Below are 20,488 nucleotides of genomic sequence, written 5' to 3'. Positions count from 1 at the left end.
GCTGACTTTGCCATATTTTACGAGACGGTCCAAGTATTTAGAAGTCTCATCCTTCACAATGGATTCCAGGATCTTGCCTACCACCGAGGTTAGGATAATAGGTCTGTAATTTTTCCAGTTGTCTTTCTTCCTTTATAAGCAGGGGTGTCACGTTAGTGATTTTTCAGTCCTCTGGGACCCTTCCTGATTCCTGAAAGATCACCACTAACGCCTCCGCTATCTCTTCAGCTATGTCTCTTAGAACTCTGGGGTCGGGTCCAGGTGATTTATCCACCTTCAGGTCATTCAGTTTTTCTAGCACCTTCTCCTTGGTGAAGGTGACCATACTCGGCACTACCCCCTTACTCTCTTGAATTTTTGAGATCCTACTCGTGTTTTCCACAGTGAAGACTGACATGAAGGCCATTTCCTTATTCCCCACTGCTGTCTCTCCAGGGTCATTTTCCAGCAGTACAATGTCCACTTTTGCCTCTCTTTTTCTCTTTTATATATCTAAAGAAACTCTTAGTCTTCCTTTTTCTATAATTTTCTCCCTCATTTATTTTTGTTGACCTCTGTTGGTCTTTGTAAGCTTCCCAATCCTCTGGTTTCCCACTGCCCTCCACCACATTATATGCTTTCTCTTTTGCTTTTATGTTATCCCTGATTTCCCTTGTCAGCCATGGTTGCCTCATCCTTCCTGTACCATGCTTCTTTTATCTTGGGCTAGATTAGAGTGGTGCTGGAAAAGCACAGCAGTTCAGGCCACATCTGAGGAGCAGTAAAATCGATGTTTAAGGCAAAAGCCCTTCATCAGGAAACGTCGGGCTTTTGCCCGAAACGTCGATTTTACTGCTCCTTGGATGCTGCCTGAACTGCTGTGCTTTTCCAGCACCACTCTAATCTAGACTCTGGTTTCCAGCTTCTGCAGTCATTGTTTTTACCTTCTTTTACCTTGGGATGAATCTCTGCTGTCTCCTGAATTACCCCCAAAACTCCCAGTCTCTTCTACCTAACTCCTCCCTTATGCCTTTGTAGTTGCCTTTATTCAGCTGTAATACCATTACCTCTGATTCTATCATCTTGTTCTCAAATTGCACACTAAATTCAGTCATATTATGATCCCCGTGTCCTAAGGGTTCCTTCACCTTAAGTTCCCTTATTAAGTCTGCCTCACTGCACAATGCTAAATCCAGTACTGCCTGTCCCCTAGTGGGCTCCTCCACAAGCTACTCCATTTTGTAGACATTCTACAAATATCTTTTCTTGCAATCCACTACCAACCTGATTTTCCCAGTCCACCTGCATATTGAAATCCCCCATGATCACTGTAACTTTGCCTTTCCTACACATCTTTTCTATCTCCTTGTGCATTGTGCCCCAGCTCCTGACTCCTGTTTGGAGGCCTGTACATAACTCCAAATATGTTTTTTTTTTACTTTTGCGCTTCCTCAATTCCACCCACACAGATTCTGCACTAACTGACCCCATTTCGTTTCTTACTGATAAGGCAACCCCACCTCCTCTGCCACCTGCCTCTCTTTTCGATAGGATGTATATTCTTGAATATTCAGCTCCCAGTCCTGATCCTCTTGCAGCCACGTCTCTGTGACGCCCACCACATCATACCTGCCAATTTTGATTTGCGCCACAAGCTCATTTACCTTATTCCTTATACTGTGTATATTCAGATATAACACCTTCAGTCCTCTATTAACCGTCCCTCTTCTCGTTGTCATTCGTTTGTCCAATGTGCTTGAAGTTTGATTGCTAATCCTTTCCATACACTCTGTCCTATTTGTGTGTGTGCTGGAAATTTTAATAACCTCTCCTGAATTCTGCACTTTAACCACCTCTTTACCAAAGTGGGACTCAAACCCACAAGTCTTTTTGACCATGAGTGATTGCCACCTGTCATCTAAGGCTGGCACGTATCTGGCATTGATTTACTATAATAAATAAATGTTAACAAAGCCTTGATAAGCAGAAAAGCTACCAATCAACATATCATTTTGAGTTTACTCTGAATATTATAGATCATTCCCTGCATTTTTTTTTAGCTCAGATTTACATTGAGGTATCTATTAAGTCTTAGATTTCTTTCCCAGCTCTACAGGTAATTAATTAGCTCGCACCAGTGTGACAACTGATGTCATGTTTAGTATTTCATGGAGGACTTATGTTTTGAAGAATGGTGGCAAGTTGAATAATCTTGCAGAAATACCTGAATTGCTTCTTTAGAAGAGAGCATTGAAATGTTACTGTGGATATTGAAGTTGCGTTTTAAACAAGGGCTCCTAGAAATGGCAGGATTGGTGATATCTGCTTGCTTTGCTGTAAACCCTTGTTCGGACTGTATGGTATCTGCATGAAGAATGTTATGTTATCTGAAATTTGGTAGGGAACAAGAATCCTATGAGTTAGGGCGGCCTAGCTGATATCTTCTGTTCCTGAAAAAGCCATCTTATTGACTTAATTTACTTCTTCCTCTGAAAGAGTAATTGAAGGAGCTTCACAATATTGTATTTGCTAACCCAGTCTCTGCAGAGAAATCCCAAACAGGGCTGGACAGACTCTATGCAAAGAGGATGTTTTTCCTAGTGGGGAATCTAGAACTAGGGTTCTTGCTCTCAGGACAAGGGTACACTATTTAAGATTGAGATGAGGAAAGATTCCTTCACTAAAATGGCAGTGATCCTGTGGAATTCTGTACCACAGAAGACTGTGGAGGCCAACACACTGAATAAATTCAAGGTAGGTAGATGTTTAGATTTTAAAGGCATCCAAAGAGTATGGGAAGAAAGAGAGAGTATGGTATTGAAACAGAGGATCTGCTTGATTATATTGAAGGGCAGATCAGGTTCAAAGGGCCAAATGGCTACTCCTGTTCTTAGTTTATACATTTTTTTTGAAATCTTTTCACCTTGAATGCTTGAGTGTATTTTGAAATTATTTTGAGGAATAAACATGTATACTTTCATAATACTAACTGTATGTTAATCATTATTTTATTCTCCTTGAATAAAGGTTTTGATAAATCAACAATTGTCTTTACGAATGAAACTTGATTTGAATTTCTTTCATTTTAAACATGATATGTTAAGGTATTTTATTGGCCATCTCGGTAACAGGGAAGTATATTTTTATTTTATGTTGTGACCTATGGAGCAGTGGGATTGGAGTGGTAGTACACTCATCTCACCTCAGTTGTCACATTAGCATTACTGTACATACAATTTGTCACTTTACTTGGAAGTCATGGAAGTTTTCTTTTCTAGTTGCTGTACCTGATGGAGAAAAATGTTCAAGAGGTGAGTTTATGTATCAAATACATTATTTTAAACATTTGATCTGAAAATGTTTTTTATTCATGATATCTTAAAGAATTGATGCTTTTTCGTATGATCTAAGATCAAAGTAAAAGTGTAATGTCGGTGCCATGACGCCCAGTTTCAGGGACAACTTCCTTGAGGAGTGAAAGAGTAAATGATCAGGCAGATTTATGAAACGTATAAACCTGTTTGACACATGAAGTTCATTCCATTCACATACTGTCCATCAGTAACAGTAGAGTATCTATCTAATATATCAATTATACTACTTTCAAATAAACAGAGAGCAATTGCAAACCAAAGTCTATCTATTTTGTCTTCTATTACTCTATCTTAGGGAAGGAGGTGCAGCGAGGGATCACTTGATTAATTTTTGAGATGAAGGAGGTCATTTGTAAGGAGAAAAGAATTCTCACTCTAAAGGAGGGTCACTGGACTGAAATGTTGACTCTGCTTTCTCTCTACAAATACTGTCAAACCTGCTGAGTTTTGACAGTAATTTTGATTTTTGTTTCAGATTTCCAGCATCTGCTGTTCTGTATTTTTTTTGTAAAACAAAATTCCTGTCTTAGGTTTAAGAGAATGAGAGGTGGTATCATTAAAACAAATAGAGAATGTGGTGGTGCAGTGGTAATGTCACTGGACCAGTGGACCAGAAGCCCAGGCTAATGCTCTGGGGGATGTAGATTCAAATCCTGCTATGGCAGCTGGTGAAGCTTATGAATTAGGAGTACCCGAAGTCCATTGAGGCTTGTGCATCTTTGGAAATATCTGCTTCACAAGATTTGGAGCCAATGTTTTTGATATTTGTAAGATAATGATGAATAGATTTGCAATTGAAAGATGTCCCTTTTGAGCCAGCTCTACCATTCAATGGCTGATCTGTTTGTGTTTGTATTCTTCATTCCCATCTATCCACAATAATCACCAATTCTGAAGAAGAGCTATTTTTAGACTTGAAATGTTAAGTCTATTTCTCTCTACACAGATGCCGCCACAGAGTCATACAGCAAGGAAACAGATCTTTCAGTCCAACCAGTCCATGCCAAACATCATCCCAAACTAAACTTGTCCCACGTCCCTGCTCCTGACCCATACTCCAAACTTTTCCTATACATGTATCTATCCAAATTTCTTTTAAGCATTGTAATTGTACCCGCATCCACCAATTACTCAAAGTTCATTCCACACACGAACTACTTCTGTGTTTAAAAAAGAAAATTTGCCTTGACTTTTTTAAATCTCTCTCCTCTCACCTTAAAAATATGCCCTCTAGTCTTGAAATCCCCATCCTAGGAAAAATATAACTATCGTTAACTCTATCTATACCTCTCATTATTTTATAAACTTCTATCAAATCGCCTGTCAACCTCTTAGGCTGGGACTTTTTTTGTTGGTGCCTATCTAGTCTTTCTTTATAACTCACACATTCCATACGCAGCAACATTCTGGTAAATCTCTTTTGAACCCTTTCCAGCTTGATAATATCCTTCCTATAACTGTGCAACCAGAACTGGACTCGGTATTTCAGAAGAGGCCTCATCAGTGCCCTGTACAACCTCAACATGACTTCCCAACTCCTCTACTCCAAGGACTGAGCAATAAAGGAAAGCGTGGCAAACGCCTTTTTAACCACCCTGTCTATATGTGACACAAACTTCAAAGAATTATGTACCTGCTACTCTAAGTCCCTCTTTTCTACAATTTACCCAAGACCCTACCCTTATTTATTGTACCAAAATTCAATATTTCATATTTATCCAGATTGAACTCCATCTGCCATTTTTCAGATCATTGACCCATTCAATCAAGATCCCTTTGTAATCTTCGAAAACCTCCTTCACTGTCTATAAAGCAACCAATTTTGGTGTTGTCTGCAAACTTATCAACCATACCTTCTATATTCTTATCCAAATCATTTATATAAATGAGAAACAAAGGAGGATCCAGAACCAATCCCTGTGGAACACTCCTGGTCACAGACCTTCAGTCCGAAAACAATCCTCAACCTTTATTCTCTGTCTCCTGCCATTCTGCTAATTATGTATCCAATTGGCAAGTTCATCCTGAATCCCATCTGACCTAACTTTGCTCATTAGTCTACCATGAGGAAACTTGTCAAAGACTTTACTAAATCCCAGTAAACAACATCTGCTGTGCCATCATCAATCTTTTTAGTAACTCCCTCAAAAAACTCAGTCAAGTTTGTGAGACATTATTTTCTTCACACAAATCCATACTGACTATCCATCTTTTGCCTCTCTAAATGTCCATAAATCCTATCTTTTATAATCGCCCCCAACAATTTATCCAAAACCGAAGTCAGACTCTCCTTACAACTTTTCTTAAACAAAGGTATAACATTAGCCACTCTCCAGTCATCAGGCACCTCACCCATAGTTATAGATGATGAAAATATTTCTGCAAGGGGGTCTCATAACTTCCTCCCTTACTTCCCACCAATGTATTGGGATGCATTAGATCAGGTCCTGGAGATTTATCTACCTTTATATTCCCCAAGACCTCCCAAAGTTTCTCTTCTGTAATGTCAACTATTTTTAAAAGTTTTTTTCTCTGCATTCTGCTAAGTTTCTCCAACACTTTTTTAATCACAATAACCTTTGATTCCCGTGCAAAATCTATTCACTTCTGTCTTAAAAATATTCAATGACCCTGCCTCCATTACCTTTTGTGCCAGTTAGTTCCAAAGAGAAATAACTCCTCTCTGTTGTCTAAGATGACCCTTAATGTTAAAACAATGACCCCTAGTTCTGGACTAACCCACAAGAAGAAGCATCCTAGTCACATATTAAAGTGAGTGACAGAAGGTTTGGAGGGAATTGAGGAAAACCTTTTCACCTAGAGTGTGGTGAGACACGGGAACTCTCTGCCTGTAAGAGTGGTAGAGGCAAAAAACCCGCAACATTTAAGAAGTATTTAGATGTATACTTGCAATGCCAAGGGAGACAGTGAAGTGCTGGAAAACAGAATTAGAATAATTAGATGGTTGTTTTGAATGGCATGGACGTGACGGCAGAGGGCCTTTTACTTTGCTGTAGATCTCTGGCACCTCCACCTTGTCAAGACTATTCAGAATCATACACAACTCAATCAGGTCATCTTTCATTCTTCTAAACTCCAGTAGAAACAAGCACACACTATCTTTTAAAATAAATTAATTAAATCTAGAATTAAAATTGATTCTAATGCTTACCCCCGTGAGACCAATGACAACTAACATAAAAACTCATCTGGTTTATTAATTACATTTAAGGAAATAAGTCTCCTGTCCTTCACATTGAATACATATGACTTCAGACCTACAGCAGTGTGGTTGACCACCCCTGAAATGGCCTAGAAAACAAGTACAGAACCATTACAGAAGATGAAACTGGATGAACAACCCCAGCTTTGACCTAGCAGCTGGAAACAACAACAGTGGCACATCCAGTCTCATCAAGCCAGCAAAATCATCTTTTGGGGCCTTGTGCTAAAATTAGGAAAACTAACTCCCCACAATAGTCTAACAACTGCCTGATATAGTTGTGCACTCAGAAACATACTATCAGTATATAGATGATGCCCCAAACAACACCATCACCAATCCCTGGGTATGTCCTGACCCAGTAGTAGACAGACCCACCAGAGGTAGCAGCACGATAGCATACAGTCAGGAGGGAGTGACCCAGGCAGCCCTTAACATTGACTCTGAATTCGTTAAGTATCATGATTAAATTAGATCAGATTACTTAGTGTGGAAACAGGCCCTTCGGCCCAATAGGTCCACACCGACCCTCTGAAGAGCAACCCACCCAGACCCATTTTCCTACATTTACCCCTTCACCTAACACTACGGGCAATTTAGCATAGCCAATTCACCTAACCTGCACATTTTTGGACTGTGGGAGGAAACCGGAGCACCCGGAGAAACCCACGCAAAACGGGGAGAATGTGCAAACTCCACACAGACAGTTGCCTGAGGCAGGAATTGAACCCTGATCTCTGACACTGTGAGGTAGCAGTGCTAACCACCATGCCGCCCCGTGGCATCAGGCCTCCTGGTTCAGAGGTAGCAACATTATCACTGTAACTCAAGAGCCCCTGATGAACTGGGACAGATATTATTAATCAACCTCTCAGAGATGTTATTACATATGTCTTGTAGGAACTGGAACTTGAACCCAGACCTCTTGGCTTAGAGGTGGGACACTACCACTACACCACAAAAGCTTCAACTAACTGGGACAAATATTTTAATTGACCTGTTCAGGGATGTTATCTCACATGCCTGGTTCCATATGGGATTTGAACCCAGGCCTCATGGCACAGAGATAGGACATTACCACTGCACCACAAGATCCGCCAACTAACTGGGACAGTATTTCCATGTTGACTTCAAGCAATGAGGGAATTGAACCTATCCTGGGGTTGTCACTCAGCATTGTAAATCATCATCCAGCGAACTGACCCACCCCAACTAGCTGGGACATTGAGTCCAGTGAAAGCAGCAGCAGCTGTTTGTACTTAAGACTGTCTGAGCAAATTCATTCTTTTGATTGGCTTTTCAATTAACACCAAAATTTGCGAGTTCAGGAGAGCTCTGCATAACAAGCCTCTGATTAGATTGCAGTTTAACACCAATTCAGTGATGGGAGTGACAGAGAGAAGCAAGGAGACCTCCTGATGCTAGTTGCATCAATCTTTTCTCCAATTTTCTGTGAAGGAATGAAAAAAAAACTGTATTCACAGGCTGACAAAATTTATTCTAAAGCCTAAAGACAAAGAAAGACCCTGGATCCAGCCATGCAACCAATGAACTATAGACTGATCATCAATGTGCAAATAACATCAAGGCCTCTTTGAAGAATAAAGGATTATGAAACAAGCCAAGTTTTGTGATGTTTGGACTGGTGAAATGCACTGTTTATCCTGGATAGCAATCTGTCAGAGGCAAATTGGGATTTTCAGTCAATTCATTAAATCTTCACATTTATCATGATTCTGGAAATAGTGGGACTTGATTTCCAATATGGCACCACTGCAAAACTGATGACAGCACCATGTTCAGCACCTGACTGCTCAGATCCACACAGAGTCCAGGGCTTGTTGAATGTGGACATGTCAACAACAAGGCTTGCGCCGAAAAGTGGCATGTACCATTTGCACCACACAAGTACCAAGCAATGATCATCTCCAGTTAGGGGGAATGTAACCATTTCTTTCTGCATTACCATTATTGAGTTCTCTACAACAAGTTCAATTTGTTAGGAGTTACCGCTGTCCAAAAACAGAACTGGACCAGCCATACAAATGAACTGTAGCAAGAAGAGGAGGCCTGAGAGTAGGAATTCTATGGCAAATAACTGACCCCCCCCCCCCCCCCCCCAAGCTGGACTCGACAGTGCCTGTCCACAATCTTCAAGCAAAACTCCTTATAGACAACTCTCCATTTGCCTGGATGAGTACAACTCCAGCTACACTCTAGAAGATGAAAACCATCGAGGACAAAGCACCCTATAAATCACCTTCATCATTCAGTCTTTGAACAAGTGATGCAAGTAGCAACAAGTGTGTACTATTTACAAGATGCCCTGTAGCAACTCGCCAGAGCTCCTTAAATAACATTTTTCAACCCCATGACCACTTCTTTGCGGAAGGTCAAGGGAGCACATGTGTGATAATGCCAGCAACTGCAATTTGCCCTCCAAGCCACACACATCCTGACTAGAATTGTAGGGCTGTTTCCTCACTGTCACTGAGACACAAATTTGGAATTCTTTTCCTAACAACATTGTGTCTGTACCTACATCAAATGGACTGTAGTGCTTCAAGAAGCAGTTCACAACCACGTTCTTCAGGACAGTTAAGTCCAAGAAGTGATGTTTTCGAGTGAAGTCCAAGTCCCTTGAAATAATATAACAGAAAATCTGAGTAGGCTTGACCAGAGTGATGCTGAGAGCCTGTTTCCTAACGATAGGAAATCTTGAACTAAAAGAAATAATCTCAGGCTGTGGTCAACCACCTTAAAGAGAAATGAGAAAAAAATTCTTCACTGTGTTGTGAATCTTTAGAATTCTCTATGTTAGAGGCTAGTGGAATCTCCGTCATTGGGTATATTCAAGTCTGAGATTGATGGATTTTTGGGTTCTAAGAAAGTCAGGTCAGATGATTTAATGGGTGGAAAAGGGAAAGCCAGGGGCAGTATCCAGTGTCTTCAGTACAAACTAGTCAGGTTGCATCTGGACAGGATCAGAACTGATATCTTGGAGGGAGTATTTGCTCGTGCAGTTGGGGAGGGTGTAAACTAAAATGACAGAAGGAAATGAACCTATACAAGGAGATATAAGTGAGGGAAACGAGAGCAAAAACAAAAGACAGTGGGAGATAAGAAATATGATAGGCACAGAATACAATGACAAACATCAAATAGGACCAAAATGCAGTATAATGTGAACAGGACTAAGAATGTTAAAAAGATAAGCCTTAAGGCATTGTATCTTAATGTGTGGAGCTTCCACAATAAAGTAGATGAATTAGTAATTCACATAGTATAAGTGGGTATGGTAGGGAGATGTTGCTGCAATGTGAGGAAGGGCAGGAACTCCATATCCAAGGTATTTTTCACTGGACCGTAAGAGGTTGAGGGGTGACCTTACAGAGATTTATAAAGTCTTGAGGGGTGTAGAAAAGGTGACGAACAAAGGTCTTTTCCCTCAGGTGGGGGGAGTTCAAAACTAGAGGGCATATTTAAGGTGAGAGCAGAAAGATTTAAAGACATGAGCAGCAACTTTTTTTTTTCCCCACAGTCTGTATGTGGAATGAACTACTAGAGGAAGTGGTAGACGCAGGTAACCGCCATTGTAACAATGTTTAAAAGACATTTGATAAGTACGTGAATAGGAGAGGTTTGGAGGTTGATGCACCAAACACCGACAAGTGGGACTAGTTTAGTTTGAAACGTGGTCAGTGTGGACTTGTTGGACTGAGGGGTCAGTTTCCATGCTGTATGACTCTGACTCTAAATGACCATCATCTAACTGTCAATACAGCTTTGTGTCCTGAAAAATAATTCCTTTCAACTGTGGTAAATATGGGCACGGCAAGAGATGGTGTAAAAATACAGGTAACTGAAGAGACAAAGAAAACACTGTAGGTACAGTTTACTTAAGTGAAACTCCACAGCCTCATTTTTTTCCTTTCTGGGCCACAAAGATTAAGGACCGTAAATTACCTCATTCATACAGTTCTTTGTGACATTACTTCCCAGCCTTTAATGACAAGACACATAATATTTTCATGAATCCAGTGATTTCACAATTGCCATTAAGTTAAGTGGGTAATTTCATTTCTGTCATGGTGAGAAGCTTTTATTGCCTTTGGCAGTGCTAACAGTGGAACAGATAATTATTCACCTACGTACAGAGATTGAGTTTATTTACACCCAAACACTTAGAGTTTTTACAAATTAATAATGGTGACCATCACTACACTGAAGGAATGTTCCAGCAATTTCTGACCAAATGTGATTGTGGCATGTAAATATGTGAAATTACACTTTATTAATATAAGCACCACAGTAATATGAACATGAACAAGTTTTAGCACTTAGCTCTTTATTTTAAGGGATCCTTGTTACCTTATGTCTAAACTATTTCTCCTTTAAGAATATGGTTCCTCTTAGCCTGAGAGTATCCTGATTTTTGTGATAGACTTAATTAAATAGCACATCTATTTTTTCCACAACGCTTCATTATTTAAGATGACACATTAACAATGATAATGTAGTCTTGGGCTAGAAAGATTGTAACAATATATTGCTTCATTGGGTCCAAACCATTTACAATGTATTTTTTTGTTTTTTTTTAGGCAGAAAAAATAATGTATTACCAACAGCATTAATCATCTCATCTGCTGCAATTTTGGTGATAATTTCAATAATTACATGGTATGCATACAAAAGAAAATGTCTTGCTGCAAATGGACTTAATTCCATTCAGTATCATCCAACAGATCAAGTTGCAGATGACCGTGTTTTGGTAGAGAATGAAGAAAGGGAATATGAAGCATAGTCTTTTAATCATGATGTGGGATAAATAACTAACAATGTAATTGTTTGATAAATGATGAAACAACGCTATGTTGCCATTGGCTATCTATAGTTAGAATTTTTAAATATTGATTTTTATATATTCGATCCATGTTTTTGTCTTAGTTACTAAAGGCAACATTTTAAACAAATAGATAAAGGAAAGCTTGGAATGTAAAACCTGATGTTTTAAATATATACTTTAACCAGTTATCTAATTTAAATAATTTAGCAACTATTAACTTGTATCAACTTTGATTTACATGAGTTTCGTAAAGTTACAGAATAAAGGCACAAATTAAAAACAATAGGAAAAGAAAAGTAACCTCAATAAGTTAAATAACTATTATTTAACTTGTACTTTTTTTAATATATGCATAAGTTTCTCCTACAATTCAGTAGTTTCATTGGATTTTGAAGAATTTATTTTTAATCAGTTGTGGCTATGGATTAACATTACAGTATTAAAATGTTTGTCTTTTAAAGTATGCAAATGTTGAAATAATTTTGGTTTCCTTGCATGAATTGTCTCTGGTTACCAGCTACATCAAGACATTTATTTGAATTTATTACCTGTTTATCATATTCTTGTTAGTATTACAATGGTATTTCAGCCTGCAAATTGATCTGGCAGCTTCTGATAGCTACTCTGGACTCAAACTTTTTAATTACATGCTAATGTGCACATAATTATGAAGTCTGCAGTCTGTGTTATTAAAAGTTCAATTTAATTGTAAGGTTTTATCTCATGTTTTTTTCAAAGTCAAAGATACATTGGAAGGTTGATGCTTTGATAGTCAATTAGAATTGAAAAGAATAAGGAAGATGGACAGTTCTGAGTTGGCTAATATTGGAAGGATAGTTCTGGAACATGAATAGAGGTTTGGAGTACGTGAACCCTGGGGCAGGGATGGGGAAGGATGTATAAGGTTAATTGTACTGAGAGTGGATTAGTGATCCAAATATCTTGTATCAGGTTGTTAAAGACATTGGAGGGGAGGATAATGTTCGCACTTGCCATAAGCTTCCAAACTTTCTAGATAAAGAGGAGGAAATTTGAGGGTGGCAAAATATAACATCCTTAAAAATAAGGTACAAGGATAGTCCAGATAACCATAGGCCAGTGAGTTTAACATCTGTGGTGGGTAGGTTTTAGAAACAATGACCAAGGAAAATATCAATAGGCAGATGGAGAGGTTTTAATTTTGGTGAGACAACATAATTTGTAAAGAATAGTATGTTATTTCAGTATATTCCAATGTTTCTGTCACTTGTAGTATCTATAGTCCTGCTGAAGAGCAATGCTCCTTCAGGTAGTTGTCCAAGAGCAGTGCTCCGAAAGCTAGTGCTTTCAAATGAGCCTGTTGGACTATAACTTGGTGTTGTGTGATTTTTAACTTTGTACACCTTAGTCCAACACCGGCACCTCCAAATCGTCAATATTTGCTGCCATACTTGCAGTGTTCATGGTCAAACTACTAATTGTTTCTGATGAGCGATTTACTAAACTATGAACTAGAGACATCACAGCCTTCTCGCTTGTATTGCATAAGAATGATTCATGAGAAATAATGCTGCACCAAAAGAGGTCACTCAGCTTTTCATGCTAGATGAAAGTGAGGACTATAGATACTAGAGATCAGAGTCAGGTGTGTGGTGTTGGCAAAGCACAACAGGTCAGGCAGCATCTGAGGAGCAGGAGAATAGACAGTTCAGGCATAAGTTTCCTGATGAAGGGCTAATGCCCGAAACGTCGATTCTCCTGCTCCTCAGATGTTGCCTGACCTGTGCTTTTCCAGCACTACACACTCGACTTTTTATGCTAGATGTTTGAAAGAGCTTTAATCAATGCTGTTTGCCTATGACTGCACAAATTTTCACTTCATGTTGATTTGATGCAATTTCCATTTGAAAGATGTTAGAATTTTACAGGACAGAAGAAGGCCATTATTCAACCCATCATGTCCAAATCACCTCACGAAAGAGCTGCCCAGCTAGTCCTATTCTCTTGCCTTCTGTCTGTAGCCCACTAAATTCATCGTTTTCGTATATCCAGCCCTCTTTTGAAACCTCCAATGGAATCTCCCAAATCATTCCAAATCTTAACAACTGTGTGAAGAAGTTTCTCCTCATCTCACTCGTCGCTTTTTTGCTGACAGTCTTGAAATTGTGACCCTGGTTATTGACGTACCAACTAGTGGAAATAGAATATCCTTTTTCTATCAAAATTGTTTATCATTTTGAACACCACAGTAAGGTCACCTTGTAATCTTCTCGGCTCCAAGAAGAATAAACCCAATTTCTCTAATGTTTCCTTGTGTCCAAACTCCCTCATTCCTGGTAACATTCTCGTAAAACTCCTTTGCACTTTTTCTCCAGGGCTTTACCATTCTTCTTTAAATAAAGTACTGAGAACTGAATACAATACTACAAATGTGGTCTGACCAATGATTTGTACAGATGTAGCATCACTTCCTTGCTTTTACACTCTATGCCTCTAGTTATGAACCGAAGGATTCTACAAGCCTTCTCAACAGCTTTTCAACTTGCCTGGCCACCTTCAGAGAATTATGCATTGAACCCTGAGATCTCACTGCTCCTATACTCCCCCCAAAATTGTACCATCAAGCCAGTATTGTCTCTTCGTGTGTCTTCTGTGAAAATGCATTCCCTCTCATTTCTCTGCAAAATGCTTTTTTAGAACCTCTTTATCATGATAGATTTCAGTTGCTCAGTATTTTCAACTTGGCCAGTGTCATCATTTTCTAATTTGGTAAAGACAGAAGCAAAGTATTCACTTAGTATCTCTTCCATATTCATTGCTTCAGTGAGCAGCTTACCCTCCTTGTTCCTATGAGCCCCACTTTATCCTTCACTAATCTTTTACTCTTAATAAGTTTGAAGAATATTACTATTGAATCTGCTTCCAACAAACTTTCAAATTATGTATTCTATGTCAAAACAACTTTCTTTGTAAATCCTTTTTCCTAGTACACCCTCTTTTTCTTTTGCATTTGAATTGTGTTTCTCTGTATGACACCAAAGCACTTACCGTAGAGGACTGGTAAATCCAAGGCCTTGACTAATACTCTTTTGAAATAAGTTTAAATACCACCATTGTAGCTGGAAAATATAAAAACATAATAAAAAGCTAAGCTCAATAATAGTGATCACAAAGCTACTAGATTGTTGTACATATCCATCTGATTCTCTAAATTCTTTATGAAGGGAAATGTCCCATTCATTTCTGTATGTATGACCTACAGTAACATGGTTGATTCCTAATTGCTTTATGAAAAGGTTTAACAAGCCTTTAAACCAAATAAAATTTAAAGAGTTTTGAAAAAGTCTGATAGGAATAAACCCATAAGATCCAGCTAGTATCGAACTTGGCACAGGGAGCTAAAAAGGCAGTCAACGCTGCAGAGTCTTGCTGAGCATATGGGAATTTGAACCAACTTTGGAAAGCACTTTCACAGACTACACAAATAGCAATCTGTCATGTTCTAACAGAATTATATGTTGCAATTAATGTTGAGACTCCATAAATGTTTAGCGATTGGTAGTGCAATGGAATATAAGGGATGACCCTCGTCTTGACTCCAGACTCAAGTCTCATGACGTTATAGGTAAGAAGACCTCAAAAACCTATTGCCCTTCCTTGTTGAGGAATTGCCATGTTGAACACTGTTTGGAAGAAAGTCCTGAGGAGCTTCACAGAAGCACCATAAAATAAAGCATGATACCAAACCAAATAATGCAGGTCAGATTGCCAAAAGCTTGATGAATGAGGGCATGCTTGAAATAGTGTGTTAAAGGAAAAAAGGGAGGTAGATCTTTTAAAATGTGGCTTGATGCCACATTGAGTTTGGGTTCCTTACAGCCTGAGAGAAAGTGAGGACTGCAGATGCTGGAGAGTCAGATTCAAAAACTGTGGTGCTGGAAAAGCACAGGTCAGGCAACATTCGAGGAGGAGAGTTGATGTTTTAAGCATAAGCCCTTCATCACTGCATCTATTTGGACCAGTACTGACAAAATTCTATCTGCTCAATGAGATCATCTCACATTCTTCTAAACATCAATGAAAACAGCCTCAGTCAACCCAACTTCATTTCATAATTCAAATCTGCCACTCCAGGAATCAGTCTGGTGATCCTTTGCTGCACTCCCTTTATGACACATTTATCTTTCCTTAGGTAAGGATAGCAAAATTGCACAGTACTCCAGGTATGTGAAGGACTGCCTTTAAGATTAATGTAACACTTTTATTATGCCTTCATATTAAATACTGTTGAACAAGAAAGTCATACACATACTACACTGTGACTTATAGTTATGTGTTCAACTCCATGTACCCTTGGCCAGGTTTCCAAAGAATAAAGTTTTATTGTAGTTTTTTTCTGTTGATCTTCCAGAATCTTTCTTCTAGTCTATTTTCACTGTGTCCACACTGCACTATTTAGTGATGTACAGTTCTGTAATGTCATTTTCAGAGTGTTCCAGGGTACTATTGCCCTTACACAGTGAAGAGGCAGAGAGGCATAGAGAGGGTAATTCTGTGGCATGTGGCAGCCAAGAGGGGGAAAATACACCATAAAAGCAAGCAGTTCTTGGAATTGAATGTATCTAGGTGTACTAGAGTGCAGTTTGAGATATGTGGGTCACACTGGAATGTGTAATTTGCAGCTTTTTTCTTCTGAAAACAAAGCTCAGACAGCAATTATAATTGGGTATGTAGATGAGACCATAATTAGTGAAGCAGAAATAAGTGAGGCATTTGAGATAGAGAGGAATGCGACAATGGAGTACTGTGTGCGGTTCTGGTCTCCAAATTTGAGGAAAGACATTCTGGCTATTGAGGGAGTGCAGCGTAGGTTCACGAGGTCAATTCCTGGAATGGCGGGATTACCTTACACTGAAAGACTGAAGCGACTGGGCTTGTATACCCTCGAGTTTAGAAGACTGAGAGGGGATCTGATTGAGACATATAAGATTATGAAAGGATTGGACACTCTGGCAGCAGGAAACATGTTTCCGCTGATGGGTGAGTGCTGAACCAGAGGACACAGCTTAAAAATACGGGGTAGACCATTTAGGACAGAGATGAGTAGAAACATCTTCACCCAGAGAGTGGTGGCTGTGTGGAATGCTCTGCCCCAGAGGGCAGTGGATGCCCAGTCTCTGGATTCATTTAAGAAAGAGTTGGATAGAGCTCTCAAAGATAGTGGAATCAAGGGTTATGGAGATAAGGCAGGAAGAGGATACTGATTAGGAATGATCAGCCATGATCATATTGAATGGCGGTGCAGGCTCGAAGGGCTGAATGGCCTACTCCTGCACCTATTGTCTATTGTCTAATGAAGGTGTGGGGTGAAGGGAGGGTAAACAAAAAGGAATTTTCTCTGGTTCATAACCTCGTGGTTGACCATCAGATTATATTTCTGGAACTATCATGGACCTCGTCTCCTCTGGAGAACTCCACTCCACAACTTCCCACCTACTAGATCCCAACCCCACACAGCCTGCAGACACAAACAGGACTGCCCCAATGAGCTTATTTCTTCTAATCTAGATTCTACATTTCTTCTCTTGTTCAGTATTTCCCCACTTAGATTTTTGGAAGTTCTGATGCTTTAAATCAGTTCCACAATGTCCTAATTTCTGGTCCTAGCCACCTCTTCTTCATCCTGGATATGGACACCCTGTAGATGTCTATTTCAGATCAGGATGGTCAGAAGACTCTCCACTACTTCCTTGAAAAGATGCCTGCACAGTTTCCATCCACCATGACCCTCCCTCACCTAGTTGAGCTTGTTCTCACTTTGAACAGCTTCTCATTTAATTCATCTCATTTTCTCCAAGTCAAAGGTGTGGTCATGTGTGCCCACATGGGTCTCAGCTATGCCTGTCTCGGTGGTGGATGTGGAACATTCCTTGTTCTGTAGAGAACAGGAGCAGGAGTAGTTCATTGAAGCTTGCTTATCCATCAATGAGATCACAGATAATCATCCAACTCAATAGCGTGTTCCTGTCTCTTCCTCACCCCCACCTCCCAATCCTTTGATCCTCTTAGCCTTAAGTGCTATATCCAACTCCAAGAAATCATACAATGTTTGGGCTCAAGTACTTTCAGTGGTAGAAACTTCCATAGGCTCATCACTGTCTGGGCAAAAGAATCAGTACAGTCTGAAAGCAGGCCACTCACACCAAACCTCAGCTGAGCATTCCACCCAGAACCCCCCCCCCCCACACACACACACACACTATGCCCCTGCATTTCCCATGGCTAATCCACTTAGTCTGCACATCCCTGAACACAATGGGCAATTTAGCATAGCCAATTGACCTAACACGCACATTTTTGAACTGTGGAAGGAAAATCAATCAGACCATGGGAAGAATGTGCAAACTCCACACAGCCAATTGCTCAAGGCTGGAATCAAACCAGAGTCGCTGGGGCTGTAAGACAGCAGTGATAACCACTGAACTACCACGCCACCTCATCTCAGTCCGAAATGATTTACCCGATGTTCTTAGACTGAATAGGATTGAATATCCTTTATCCTTCATGTACTCCATTGTAGAAGTACAGGAGTACAGTGAAAAGCTTTTACAATGTCTACCTCTTATGGCGCTATCTTACGTACAAATACTGAGTTACAAATTTTGGAAACAAAAGAGGGATAAAAAGTAGTTGTATTACTTTATAGAGTTTCAAAAATAAGTTAGAAACCAATCATTGTTAAAGACAGGCAGGTAAAAATTTCAAATAAACATATGGCAGCAGTTCAGCACAGGGCCTCTGCACATGCCATGCCAGAACTTTGTCCAACAGCCATCCCTGCTCTGCTCCAAGCTTCCAGTCCATTCTGAACCAGCACTCAGCTGCTCCAAGGTAAATTACAGGACTGCCTCCCTCGTGCCAGTCTCAACCCAGGACTGGCAGCCCACGCCTGCCACTGCTTCAGGATTCACCTCCAGGGCTAAAGGGAGAGAAAAGGAGAGAAGAAAAAAACAGAAAAAGAACAAGCAGAGCAGAAGAACTCTGGCAGAATCCCTAGTTCTGGCCTCACCTCATTGGGAACATTCTTCCTTCATTTTTTAATTCATTCATGGGATGAGGGTGTCACTGGTTCAGCCAACATTTGTTGCCCATCCCTAATTGCCTAGGGGACTATTAAGAGTCAACCGCATTGCTGTGGGTTGGAATCGCAAGTAAACCAGCTCAAGCAAGAATGGCAGTTTCCTTACCGAAAGGGTATTAGATGGGTTTTTCTGACAACAGTGGATTATGGTCACCATTAGATCCTTAAATTCAGATTTTTACTGAATTCAAATTCCACCCATTTGTGTGGTCTGGGTCTCTGGATTAGGAGTCCAGTGAGAGGTTATCACTGGACTCTTAATCTAGAGACCCAGACTGCACAAATGGGTGGAATTTGAATTTATAGGTCCACTACACCAAACACCACTAACTTCAAAAACAACAACAGTATCATCAAGCTAGTGGACCTATGCCTTACCACACACTGCACCCTTAACAACAAAACCTACAGACAAACCAATGGAACACCCATGGGATCTCTGATACCAGGGTTCTTAGTAGAGGCAGTAATGCAGAGACTTAAACAAACAGCTCTGTGAACCATCCCACCCAAAATTTGGGTCCACTACATGGATGACACCTTTGTCATCACTAAATGAAACAAATTAGAGGAAACTATCAAGACCATCAATAATACCCTTACTGGCATAAAATTCACTAAAGAGGAGGAAAACAACAACAAACTGCCATTCCTAGATGTCACAGTACAGCAAACAGCCAATGGGGAACTTCAAACCAGCGTCTACAGGAAAACAACACATACAGACCAAATATTGAACTACAGAAGCAATCGCCCCAACACCACAAACGAAGCTGCATCAGAACATCATTTCAACAAGCCAACACACACTGCAGCACAGAGGAACTACGCAGAGCAGAGGAAAATCACCTATATCCTGTATTCAAAAAGAATGGGTACCCAATTACCAGTCCACCGATTTCTCAGCAACAAACCCAAACAAGCAGATAAAACACGTCCAGAAACCCTCGCCACTCTCCCCTACATCAAAGACATCTCAGAAATGACTGCCAGCCTACTCAGAGTCCTTGGCATCATGGTAGCCCACAAATCCATCAACACACTAAAACAGCAGCTAATGAACTTGAAAGACCCTATCCAGACAACGAGCAAAACTAATGTCATTTACAAAACACCATGCATAGACTGTAACAAACACTACATTGGACAAACAGGCAGAAAATTAGCCACCAGCATACATGAAGACAAACTGGCCACAAAATGACATGACCTCTCTCACTAGTATCCTTACATACGGATGAGGAAGGACATCACTTCAACTGGGACAACACATCCATCCTAGGACAAGCCAAACAAAGACAAGCATGAGAATTCCTAGGAGCATGGCATTCCAACAGGAACTCCATCAACAAACACATCGAGTTACCACCCCGTGAGAAAAGGAACAGGAAGTAACTTCAGCACCAGGAAATGACATCACCAACCCAAAGAACCCCAGACATATAAATAGAAAGCAGGAATTATCAGCAGTGCTTCGCCTGAGGCCCACTGAAGATGTTACCCACTAGGGTGATGAAACATCTGGAAATGAACGTTCTAGCTCAGCGAGCAAACCTACATCCAAAACCTCAATCTGAGCTGCAAATCTTCTCAAAACCCGCTAAGATTTAGGATGCATAGGATGAGGAAGGAAACTGCAGGGGATGGACACAACTGAAATGTAGACCTTATTCAAGGAACAGCCACTGCATGTCCTTGATAAGTATGTACCTCTCAGGCAGGGAGGAAGTGGTCAAGCAAGGGGACCGTGGTTCACCAAAAAAGTTGAATCTCTTGTCAAGACACAGAAGAAATCTTATGTAAAGATGAGGCATGAAGACTCAGTTAGGGCATTTGAGAGTTACAAGTTAACCAGGAAAGACCTAAAGAGAGAGGTAAGAAGAACCAGGAGAGGACATGAGATGTCTTTGGCAGGTAGGATCAAGGAAAACCCCAAAGCTTTCTAT

The 20,488-nt window shown here is 40.1% G+C and overlaps 1 protein-coding gene across 1 annotated transcript in view; it reads left to right on the top strand.

The window, feature by feature from the left end:
- cd302 (CD302 molecule) overlaps nucleotides 1-12,134 on the top strand; it is a 43,418-nt gene extending 31,284 nt beyond the window's left edge. Inside the window, exons 5-6 of the mRNA XM_043693842.2 lie at nucleotides 3,258-3,290; nucleotides 11,178-12,134. Of these exons, the coding sequence (XP_043549777.2) occupies nucleotides 3,258-3,290; nucleotides 11,178-11,380 (236 nt within the window). The 3' untranslated portion in view covers nucleotides 11,381-12,134. The remainder of the gene's footprint in view (nucleotides 1-3,257; nucleotides 3,291-11,177) is intronic.
- The last annotated feature ends 8,354 nt before the right edge of the window (nucleotides 12,135-20,488 follow it).

Source organism: Chiloscyllium plagiosum, unplaced genomic scaffold (genome assembly GCF_037043375.1).
Source record: "Chiloscyllium plagiosum isolate Xiang-an unplaced genomic scaffold, Cpla_swu_hap1 HiC_scaffold_7, whole genome shotgun sequence".
In the NCBI taxonomy this organism is placed as follows: Eukaryota; Metazoa; Chordata; class Chondrichthyes; order Orectolobiformes; family Hemiscylliidae; genus Chiloscyllium; species Chiloscyllium plagiosum.
The sequence above is the reverse complement of the archived record's forward strand: the minus strand, read 5'-3'. Positions and strand labels throughout refer to the sequence as shown.